The 12,333-nt window shown below is 39.1% G+C and overlaps 2 protein-coding genes and 1 long non-coding RNA gene across 3 annotated transcripts; 2 read left to right on the plus strand and 1 right to left on the minus strand.

The window, feature by feature from the left end:
• The first annotated feature begins 95 nt into the window (after positions 1-95).
• On the plus strand, positions 96-6,898 carry LOC126368166 (mRNA (2'-O-methyladenosine-N(6)-)-methyltransferase). Its single transcript, XM_050012057.1, has 7 exons — positions 96-1,601; positions 1,683-1,823; positions 2,555-2,731; positions 3,570-3,844; positions 4,730-4,940; positions 5,358-5,416; positions 5,556-6,898. The coding sequence occupies exons 1-7, from the start codon at positions 666-668 to the stop codon at positions 5,806-5,808; spliced, it is 2,052 nt and encodes a 683-aa protein (XP_049868014.1). The 5' UTR covers positions 96-665; the 3' UTR covers positions 5,809-6,898.
• Positions 6,899-7,109: 211 nt separating this feature from the next.
• Positions 7,110-10,429, minus strand: LOC126368192 (repressor of RNA polymerase III transcription MAF1 homolog). Its single transcript, XM_050012089.1, has 4 exons — positions 9,575-10,429; positions 9,349-9,469; positions 8,727-9,004; positions 7,110-8,641 (listed from the first exon to the last, which is right to left on the minus strand). Exons 1-4 carry the CDS (start codon positions 9,778-9,780, stop codon positions 8,578-8,580), a joined length of 669 nt encoding a protein of 222 aa, XP_049868046.1. The 5' UTR covers positions 9,781-10,429; the 3' UTR covers positions 7,110-8,577.
• Positions 10,430-10,571: 142 nt separating this feature from the next.
• Positions 10,572-12,051, plus strand: LOC126368217 (uncharacterized). The gene is made up of 4 exons (XR_007566556.1): positions 10,572-10,957; positions 11,048-11,149; positions 11,334-11,423; positions 11,777-12,051. It is a non-coding gene; the product is annotated as an uncharacterized LOC126368217 (long non-coding RNA).
• Positions 12,052-12,333: the final 282 nt, after the last annotated feature.

Here is a 12,333-nt window from a genome sequence, read left to right on the forward strand (position 1 = left end):
AAAAAAAAAAAACGTTTTGGTTGAGAGATTAGAAAGAATCTCAAGAGAACTGCGGAGGTCCGTGTTGCTCTATGCAAGAGAACAAAGTATATTTTTTATTACTTTGGCAAGATTTTTTAGAGCCTAAGCTATAATGTTATTGAGACATTTTCAGTTTCATTACGTGAGATTGTAATTATATTTTATAAATCAGATTTTTTACTGTTCTGTTGTTTTCATTTAAAATTATTGATCAACATTTCCCTTTTCTTTTAGTGGCTCAACAAAAAAACATTGTTTTATCGATAACTTACGTAGATATTACAGACCACTCTAGTCTATTGTCATTCTGTGATGGCGGTGCTTGGGGAGCTACGCCAAGTTCATTCGTAAAACATTGAGCACAGTGTTTTCTTATTGTTTTTATGGAAATTTGTTTGTTTATTTGATATATTTTTATGTGAATTAATCATTTATGATGAATAATCATGTGTTTCTTTGAAATCAAGGCGTCTGTTTCAATGAAATTTCTTGGCGCTAACAATTTTGTTTCCGAATAAAAAATATTGTTATACTTATAGGAACCTTATTAGTGAATTAGAAAGCGCATATCTCTGATATAAACTTGGTAGTAACAATATAAAAGTGAGTTTTTACTAGTTGGTTTGCTATAAATTACCGCCAACATGAATGACATTCGCGACAAAGTAGTCGCCGGTTCTTCTACGTGGGAAACTGGTGTTGGTCATAGCGACTCGTCGCCGGAGCTACAGTCATCGCCCGGCGGCAGCGCGGGTGGTGAGACGCCGCAGACGCCAGGCGCGCCCGCACCGCTTGCGCCTCATCTCGCAGCAGACCTCCATCCAGACCTGTTGCAACAAGGCTGGCGCAAGTACTGGTCCAAGCGTGAAAACAGACCTTATTTCTGGAACAAACTTTCAGGAGAGTCTATGTGGGAATTACCTGCTGTGAAGAGAGACTTTGATCCCATTACAGATCCACTCGGTATATGTCATACTGGCCCCCCCAATGCTGGTAACATGACTCCAGGAGCTACAAAACGTCGTCCATCAGAAGATAACGGGCCTCCTCCGAAAAAATTTGTTCTGGCAGGACCTTGGGATATTGAAGTACCAACAAATGTAGTTATTTATGAAAGACCTCCCACTATATGTCCACATCCACATCCTGAAATTGAAGGATTCAGATTTACTCTGGCAAATAAACTACGACAATGTTATCAAGAGCTATGTCACACCAGAGAGAGTATTGATGCCCCTAAGGATTCATTTAACCGTTGGTTAATGGAGCGGAAAGTAAATGATCAAGGTGGTTCAGATCCTCTGTTACCCAGTCATTGCTTTCCAGAGATATCTCGCTCGATGTATGAGGAGATAATGAATGACATACCTATAAAACTAACACATCCAAAATTTACTGGAGATGCAAGAAAACAGCTGTCTCGTTATGCTGAAGCTGCAAAGAAAATGATTGAGTCAAGGAATGCTTCACCTGAGAGCCGTAAAGTAGTCAAGTGGAATGCTGAAGACACTTTCCAGTGGCTAAGACGCACAGTTGGAGCCACTTATGATGATTTCCAGGATAGATTAGCTCATCTGAGAGTAAGTATACTTATAATTTTATTTGTTTCATTAGTTATCTGGTTAAAGCAGTTATTAAACTATTTATTTTATGTAATACAGAGACAGTGCCAACCACACTTGTCGGAGACGGTCAAAGTGTCTGTGGAGGGAATATGTCTGAAAATCTATCACTTGTCAGCAGAATATGCTCGAAAAATACGAGAAAAACACAGTGCTTTGTTGAAGGAGAATGGTATACAGGTATGTTCTATTTAAGATCATATTGCAAACAGGGCAGTTAAAAAAGCCACATCGAAGCAATTCATAATATAAAGCAATATTGCTTTTTTAGATGAATTGCTTTGATGTGGCCATTTTAAACCCCATGATTTTGTTATAAAATATATTTTGTTCTGCTGTCTCAATTACAAAATGTGTAACATATAGATAGTATTTTTATATAGATAAATAACATAAGCGAAATATCTAAAGTGGTGCTTTTGGCTCTAAATGACTTTATCGGTATCAGGATTCATGTTTGAATTGTAGATAATTGACGTCACATGGTTTCCAGGATTTGTGTCTGGTTAATAGCAATAGCCCCTATTAAATGGGACTTTTGCATAGGTGGTGATGAGTAGGTGTATATATGTATACTATAAACCTTTGTATACCCCTTTGGAAGTATTGGTGTGATACTATGTTATTTATTCTAGTTAGACTTTATCATGAATGGTAGTGCTAACATAAATGTATCTTTGTAATAATACTAATAAAAACTATAGAATGCATTCAGCTGTTTGTCTTCCCAGGCATGTAAAAACAACAAGAGGGATTGTATTATTTTTAACTTGATCACCTGTTACCATATGGTTCGTCATATCCATCAGACTTTGTGTCAAGAGTGGCTGCAAGTTGTTTTCTGTTTACCTTTGGCTCTGCAAGCCCATTAGGGATTGCGGGTTTGAGTTTATGTATGTACGTGTGCGCAGGAGTTGCAGGCGCCGCTGCAGCAGGCGGCACTGCGCAAGGTTTGGTGCTACCCGGTGCAGTTCGCGGTGCCGGCGCCGCGACCGCCGCTCGTCGAACATTTCCTCGACCGCGACCAGGCGCTGCTGCGCTACCTCGGCGAGACGCAGATCCTCAACGCCGCCTACTTGCAGAAACTGGTAAGTCTACTGTAATTTCTGTGGTGTTTTGGGCTACTAATCAAAACACGTCCACCAAACCACACTGAAGCAGTATGAGGATATACAGGCTACTTGTGTTATGTTCTGCGGGACAATATTATTTTACCCATAAAGCGACAGTAATGTGTACATAAAGAAAGGATACCTTTTTGTCGATCGGGTTGAATGAATAACATGCAAAAAATTACCCACATAGATACATAAACTTAACATTATTTTCGATGTGAGCTTCACATACGAAAATGCGACACCAGGGCAAAAGCTTCATTTTATTCGTATTTGATACAATTTTGTTTTTGTAATGGTGAAATGTAATGTTCATCTGCTAAAGGTCAATCAGTTATTAGGCTGACCACAATACTTAAATAAGCTTTACATAATTTTTGTAACATTCTTTGTAAACTTGTTGTCAACATTAACTTGGGGTAACCATAACATACATTGTTAGATTTTTAAAATGAACGAATATTTAAAACTTAAAACTGTTCTAGTTTAATCAAAAAGTAAAACAAGTGTTAGCATAATTAATGATCTTGCAAGTTTTCAATGGCTTCTTAACAACATAAGAAATCACAAATAAAGCAGCCCATTCAAAACAAAATTGTGTGCAGTCACAGTCACCCGAAAGAGACACTGCTATGCTGTATGAAAGAAAGACAAGTACCTACCAGTACCAGTAGAGTAGTATTATCTTTCTCTCACATAGGGATATCCTACTCAGTTCTCCTTCAGCTATTCATAATCTTCGATCATCTTGGAATACAGCACACACTTATAACGGTAGTCTAACCATTAATTCCGATGCCGAAATTTGCAGGAATGCCTGTACCGATACAGTTGCTTCGACGATAAAAAGTTCGAGCAGTTTCTATCCCGCGTATGGTGCTTGTTGCGTCGCTACGCGGCGTGGGTCGGCGGCGGCTCCAGCGGGGAAGCCCACCTCACGCAGATGGCGCTGCCCGTGCCTGTGCTTGACTGTCTGCATCGCTGCTTCGGCGTCACCTTCGAGTGCTTCGCCAGTCCGCTAGACTGCTACTTCCGTCAGTACTGCTCTGCGTTCGCTGATACCGACTCCTATTTCGGGTCTCGTGGGTGAGTGTGGCTGAATATAACGAAAACTCACCAACATTTGTTTGTTTGTGGTCGGAAACCGCGCACATCGTGTTGATCGTGTTCCTTTACTATAAAAGTTCATTACGTGAGTCCATCAATGCCCAATTGTCACCAAAACTTGTGAAGTACTTTTCTCAAACACAGAGCCGATATTAAGAATTTCTAAATTAGAATGAGAATCTGCACATTGACCTAGGTCTGCCAACTATTGACCAATGGATCAAATTAGCTTCAAAACATTTTTTAAATTCTGCTTCGCACCACCTAAATCCTCTGATAGTTTCGGCTTCCGAATACATCCCGCTTAGGGACGGTAAAGAAAAGCATCGGCGCGGCGCCCGAAGGACGTAAAATACGATCCTGACAACCCGATTACTTTACCCACTTCATTTATCGCTATTGACCCGCTAGGGTCGATTGATTCTTTCAAATATAATCTTCTCAGACGGCGCCCTGAGCCCTGAGGTTCGCGGCCAACTGGGCACCCTTAGGCCAGTTTTCTTAAATTTTGTACCGGGTGAGAGACCTGTGTTCCCCATTTATCCGGCCAAGTAGTTAATGCCAACTGCGGCAAATCTACATTAAGTTACGCCAAAAAATATCAAACTAAGTCTTATTGCGGTCAAGAAGTGAATTCCGGCTATGTAGTGAATCAATATTCCACTTGGGTGCGCTCCAGTTTGCCACGAAGGAGAGGTTTCCAATCCAATCTGTTTTGACGAAACAGCAGCATTTTGTATATACAATTAGCAAAGTGGGTGAGGCGCGTGGGAACGGGAATGATATCCAGTATCTTTATCCGGCCATGTAGTGATTTCTTTGATAGAATATATTTATATTTGAAATAAGTAATTGCAATTCCAGTCCGTTCCTGGAGCTGCGGCCGGTGTCGGGGTCGATGGTGGCGCACCCGCCGGCGTGCGAGGAGCTGGTGGAGGCGGCGCTGCGGCACATGGAGCGGCTGCTGCAGGACTCGGCCGAGCCGCTCAGCTTCGTGGTCGTGCTGCCCGAGTGGCCGGACCGGCCCACACACGCGCTGCACAAGCTACAGGCTAGCCACTTCAAACGGAAACAGGTTCGTATCCGATCCGCCCGCGATTTCTTGGTTCTGCGTGAAGTGCATGCTTATACGTCCAGTGCTTTCGGCTGTGCGTTGATCTATGAGCGATACCGTCAGTTCTCCATTCAGTCGCTGCCGCTGGTGCCTTTCCATGTCCATTCCTTGTCTATGGATTTGGCTACAGCAACGACTGTTTACATTTAGCCACAAGAGGTGGCACTCCCCGAGTTGGCGCGCTCTGTCATTGATTTTATAGGATTTACTTTTCCATATCTAGCTGGGAGATTGTGTAATTTGTTTTCAAGTCTAAGAAAGTACATTATAATAACATGAGCTCAGGACTATATTCCAATTGGGGTAGGCAGATGTACATCCATCGCAAGATGAACTAAGTATCCACACCATGTTATTATAAACCTTTTTTTATTTTAGGTGGTGATCCCCGCTTTCGAGCACGAGTACCGACACGGTTTCCAACATGTCCTTCCAAAGTGAGTTCATTAATTATTAATTCATTACGAAGGACACGTTCACTTCCGACATCGCATGTCTTCTTAAAGTCGATTTCATGAAACAATTTGAAGCGTACATTGAACTCGTCCAAGTTAACCCAGTCCGTGGTCCCGACAGGAACGAGGTATACTTCAGATGGGGCGGCGGCACGGTGGTGGTGTGGCTGCAGAACGCGGCGGGGTTCGCCCGCTGGGGCCCGTCGGAGGAGCGCGTGGAGGCGCTGCTGGACGCGTGGCGGCCGCGCGCCAAGCTGCGCGCCGAGCCCGCGGCGCCGGCGCCCGCGCCCGCGCCCGCGCCCGCCGACGCCGAGCCCGCGCCGCCGCCCGCCGCGCCCGCGCACGCCGCCCCCGACCCCGCCGACAAGCGCTAGTCTGGCGCCCGACTTGTCTCCAAGTCGATGCGAAAACAAAACTGATGACAACGGAGATCGCGGAAATCATATTTTGACTCCTAAAGAGCGTCCCCGATCTATCGGTCTGTCTTTAATGTTTGTCGCGATCCCTGCGATTGTGATATGCGACAATGACGCCTACAAACTACCGTGATCATGAGTGTTAGGATTTATTTTATGATAGTCGTTGAATTTGGACGATAACAGTGTTGCCGATCGTTAGAAGACTATAGTTGGCCGATAGTTTAGTCGATAGCTCGGTACCTGACGATAGTGTCGACACAAAGTACAATACTATCGATAGTATTGATTGTTCCGATACTATTGCATAATCTCGAACTATTAAGCTGAGATTAGGTTTATTTCTTTTGGAATTCGATACTATATTACTATCGATATATTGTGGTGCTCCGTCGATACTATTGTCAGGTTTCGAGCTATCGATAAGATGCTCTTTTTTAGATGAAAACTATCGATAGTTCAGCAATACTGAACGATAACTATTAAGGTCGCTCTCTGCACGGTTCTGTTGGTTAAACCTACATCTGTAGATTACGAAAACCTAAAAGATACGTTTTTCCGCCAAATACACCTACGCACGATCTTTCGATGTATTTTCGAATTTTACTGTATGTGCATTCTAAGAAATTGCCGTATGAATGAAGATGTTTCTGTGTACATAGTGGATGATGGGTTCGTTATTTTTCGGCCATCGGCTTTACGGTGGCTTATCTTGTATTGTAGTAAGAGTAAAGTAACTATGTCTAAAAATCTGTATAAATAATAAAGAGTATATTGTTTAATAGATTATTTAGTTTTTAATCACTGTAAAATGAAGTCGAGAATGATACCGGTGTGGGCTGTTTACTTGTGTATGACTTAAGCCGACTGATGTTATTTATATTCATATAGAAAGAGAAGTGAACATGATCTATAGTGAGGCACAGTGACGTAAGTAGAAGTGTACAAAACCTAATGAGCTCCTTTTAAAGTCAGTGTCATTTAGATCTTGTAAATACTGAAGTGTGATTGATGTATGTAAACATAGCCCTAGGGATTATTTGGTAAACTACTTATTTTTAAGTATCACTTATATTTTAAGTATCACTTATTTTCTCTGTTGTATAGATCGATATTATTGTTTTGATTGTTCATTATATTTTTCTGAAAAAATATATAGCTTTTCATTTGACCTGTCTTCGTTGACTTCTACTCTGTCTACTATAATAACTACAGGTGTGAGGCATTATGAAGAGGTACATTTCAAAATAAATAATGAATACTGAAGAAAAATATATTTAATACTATCCAGCTAATAAAGTGGCGCCGTCAAATATAGGCGGATTTTAAAGTGACTTAAATGTTTAACATTTCCTTTATTACCCACACAGAATCTACTCAATATTCCGAAGATGAAGGCTACCACATTACCGAACAATGTGACAAGTTGGAGAAATATTTTCCACGTTTTCTGGGACAAAAAAGTCGAGATTAAGGTGGGAATATTTCAGCAACTTGAATCATTGCTTTACCAGCTACATACACATAATATTATACACGCAAGTCACTGTCTACATGCCGCAGTTTTTAGTATTATAAGCACGAAACGAAATCGTTTGAAATGTGATGGACTTTACTACTAGAGTTATTGTACATACAAATTACTTCTTATAACAAATTACAGATGTCAAAAAAACTATGGACCATTATATGGACAGAGATCTATTATTGCGAACGTTTGTGAGAGAGGCGTCATTTCTCTTCCAAAGGTGCGGAACATAAATCTAAATATTATACTTTAAAACCTAAGCTTGAACTTATCCAAACATGTTAATATTGTAAAATATTATTTTTATGATATCTATTATACCCCTCCAGTCGATTGAGGGGAGGCCTGTGCCCAGTATATACCATCTTTATGTTATTTATTATAATATAGCAATTATTATAATTAATGATAAAGAAAAAAGGAGCTTAGAAATTGCTTTGGTGAAATATAAAATGGAAAGATCTCTGTGTGCGAAACTTTCTACTTTCTAATTATATTATTATTACTTAAACTCATTAGTAAAAGGAATATTATTGAAAGACTAAATTACCATTGTGAATACCGTTGCAAAATAGAAATAAGAATATCGCATTAAACAAATTTAGCGAAAACGGTAAACATTGGTTATAGGTGAAGAAAATCAATTATTTAACAATGAACACTCTTCTGCACTTACTACTTACATAATGTATATAATAATATGCATAATATAATATGAAAATATGCAAACAAGGTTATTTCATTTTGTACTCATAAGTATGGGAAGTTTGCACCCTGCACCATAGTACATACACGTTTAGTGAGCAGGCACTGTAATTTTCAAGTTACACTACAAAGCCCAATGTATGTTACTTTTTTTTAGGAAAGCCCGAGACATTTTTTCTGAAACATTCACAAGTAATCACTAATTTCTTTCCATTGGTACCCTAAAAGAAAAGAGGGCACCTGTAATATTGCAGTTATATTATTTTATTATCTCTAACTCAACTTGATTTATTGTTGTTTTCAGTGCAATACCAACTTTTATTTTAAACATATTGCATTAATTACACAAGTGTGATTTCATCAATATAATTCTAGTGGACAATGTACAAACATTATAATAAGAAAATGTTTATGAAGCCAAACTATGTATCTATGTCAATAGAAAAACATAAAAAATGAAAAATTCTTTTGATATCATCTAAAACTGTTTGTCTTCAGTTATATTCTTCATCTTCATCCATAGCGAAATCCACTCCCGAATCAACTGCACACACAGGACTGTGAATAAAGAATATTTACAAATTATGAATAAATAGGATTTGTTATGAATTTTGCAAGAGCATTGAATATTGAAGAATCTTACCTCATTGCTCGACAAGTAAAGAAAACAATGCGTTTCAACTTCTTATTATAGAAGAAGTAATTGAAGGCCCACAGGCAGCCGGGCTCCCCGAAGGGGTCGCTGGCGAGATCAGGATTGTAGCTGTAGATGCGGCACTCTGGCAGCAGCACCTCCTCGTCGACGGCGGCCCACAGCGCCGGTCGCAGCTGTCGCCAACGCGCGCCTCCCACGGCCGACAGTGCCCCATCCACCGCCCCCTGAACCCAGCTCAGGGATGACTCAGCACTGAACTCACTGCTCTATAGAAAAAGAAACAGTCATCAAAATACATTAATCCTCATGACCATTTCAATATTATACCTATTTGAAATTCGTTTTCTTCTATATTATTTTATATTATTATTATTTTATAGTTTTAAATATAAATAAAAAGCATTTTGTGTTTAAATTAATGGAATATTAGCGTGCAACAGCAATCTATGTACATATCTAATTTGTCAATTAGCATATTGATAAATAAAAATATAAAAAACATTTCAACTTTGTTATCCAAGAAGTAGGTTTACATGAATACAAATAAACAATCTTCTGATAATACATATATTACGAAAACAGATAATATTGACATTTAAAAGTTATTTACCTTAGCCATTGAAAAATCATAATCAGGAAAGGCAGCATTCAGTGTAGCAATGAGATAGAATAAAGTTTTTCTGGATATAGTATCACAGAGCACTCCATCTTCATCCCCTGATAAACTACGACTGAAAAATACAAATACATAAATTAAAACTAATTGAAAATATTTACATTCAACAAGCAAAATAATCTTATAAGAATTTTCTTAGGAACAGTTATGGTGAAAGTACCTGTAGGTAAGGCCTTCTGGTGGTGAGAGTGCCTGGAGACTGTGGGTGGTCTCACCATCTGCAGTAAACCGCTTATAGAAGGCTTTCTCTGCTCCTGCCATCTTGCAGCTGTAGCTCTCGACGCGAGCTTGCACGGCACTGTCTCCATTCAGGATCGATAGTGCACTGCTCAGTGCTTCTAAACGGCCACTTTCCAATAGTTTCATCTTCACTAATTTGAAATGCAGTCAATGTTTACCCTCTATAACTTCTCGTTATTATCGTTACGCTTGTATTCGTGCAGCAGGGTGCACTACTTCTGTACATAGCAGAGGGGTGTATGAATATTCCTTTTCTTTTGGAGTGTAAAAGGTTCACACTCGGAATCAAGTTCGTCTTCTGTTCTTCTTCCGCGCGGGTGGAATGCGGGAACATCACAAATAAGAAAAGTGTTTTGATTTTCCAAATTGCTGTTACTGGGTAGCAAATTATTTATAGCTTGTTATTGGCTTTTACACAACGAGATCGCGTCACTTCACTTGTTGTCCTACAAACACTTACATAAACACGGATTGATGTTAGAGATCAAAATCCATAGGCGACATCGTCACAGACACAATGTACTAACTAGAAACACCTCACACGACCAAGCTTTCTAGTTTTAGGGTCACTAATATTACAAAACCATTAAATCCTTGGACGTACAACAAATAGGTGAAGAGTGAGTAGCTTCGATCGACAAACAAAAGGTACCTAGGTAGGTAAGGTCTTTGGTACAGTGTTGCCAATGATAATACATTCATAAGAATATTTGTCACACTACACCCGATTCTTATCCGATTCGAGTTCGAGATTGACAGACATTAAAAATTACTTATTGAATTACATATCGAATGACAAATGAAGTACGCAAGCTACGATACAAACTACATACAAATTTTTTTTTTTTTTTTTTTTTCTTCTGGCTTCCGCGGCTAGCGATGCGCCAATGACAAATCTTGAGTGATAAATCGTGAGTTACACCCGTATTCTAAGATGTTTACTCAAAACTGCCTTCACTCGGTCCTCAGCCAAGGCCACCTTAAGGGATTCTCGAAATCTCCTTGAAATCGGTATTCTTAGTTGGCACCTCAACCTTAGCTGAGGTTTCCTCCAGTGAGGAAGAGTGGAGGTATGACGTCATTGTTTTCGTATTATTTTGTTGGCAGCATGATAGAATTCTGTTGGCTGTGGTCACGTTTGTAGTTTATGGGAACATTTAAACGTCAAACAAATTGTCAAATCGACTTTGACAGTTGATTTCGCGGTACCGGCTTTGTTTATTTGCACCTGCAGCCCCTGCAGATCCAGCCCCTGCAGCACCCGCTAATACCTCACCTGGCGAAGGACCATCCCAAATACAAAGTATAATAGCTAAGCTATATTTTTTGCTATTTCTAACACAATAAACAACATATTTTTTGCAGAATACATTATGTTTTGCCTTTTTTGCAGGAGCTATTCCTGTGGAAGTTGATATTGAAATAATGGATATTCCATATCGTCCATCAGTCGGGTCTCGTCTCTCCGATTATGAACCACCTTCTCTAATTCAAGGTATTTTCTTACATATTTTCTTAAGTTGATTATCTAGTACATTTAAACAAAACTATAGGCTTGATTATTATTACAAGTAATTTAAACCAGTGTGAAGATTTTAAAGATTTTAAGAAAGAGGTGTGTTTAATGAACACTTATGTAACCTTATTTAAGTAACATATTTGGAATTGTTTATTTGTAGAGCCTGTTCCTGAGCCACAAGTAGAGCTACCTCGTCGACCATCAACTGGATTGAGAGAACATGACTATGGAGCACCTTCCCAAACTCAAGGTATTCTTATTATAGCAATATTGTTGAACAAAATCTGCTTTATAAGTAACTAAAATAATTTCTAATGTATTATTGGTAACAAATTCCTAGAAACCCCATGCTCATCTTGCGCGACCCAACACCGTCCACAAAAGTTTTTAGAGCTTTCTTATCTTTTGTTTACATTCACATCTGTGAATGTGATGGCCATCTGTCAGCACTTGTGGTGACCTTTTTTTATATTAGCCAGTTAAACGTATTCACTTCGGAGTAAAAAGGGTCGGTTAAAAAATATTTTTATTATAAGTAACTGTGTTTATTAAGCCTGTGAACTTTCGTGCGTTTTAACATATTATCTTCTTGTTACGTTTCAGCTTCAAAGAACATTCGGGCTCGTAATTAACCAGGAGTTCACCTTGCGAAAGGATAGATATCAGGTGATAGTGGACAGGGAGGAGGAGCTACACAAATTGAGGATAGCAGAGCGGGAGTGGCTCGTGAAGGCAGCTGAGGAGACATATCATAAAGCTCGCCTTGAAAAGGAAAGTGCGCAGGCGTTGCTGCTATGCAGCCGGGCTAAGCGAGAGCTAGCAGAGCTGCATCTTTCTAGAGAAAGAAAGAAATAAATTGATAGTTTTTATTACATTTTTTTTATTGAGCATATCCTTTGTATTTGGAGCAATAACTAATTTTAACTATGATACAAGTAATGGAATCTTAAAGAATATTTCTAAGAACTTTTTCTATATGAATTATAACATAATATTATAGGTATTTAATACATATCTAACAACTAGATAGAAACTAAACTAGTACATAATACAATACAGTAACTCTTTATTATTTAAATACAAGAAGCAAGTGGTACAAAAGGCGTTCTTTTTGCTGAGGAAACATAACTAACATTACAAAATTATACTTAACTAAAATG

The sequence above is a fragment of the Pectinophora gossypiella genome, chromosome 1 (assembly GCF_024362695.1).
Source record: "Pectinophora gossypiella chromosome 1, ilPecGoss1.1, whole genome shotgun sequence".
NCBI lineage: Eukaryota > Metazoa > Arthropoda > Insecta > Lepidoptera > Gelechiidae > Pectinophora > Pectinophora gossypiella.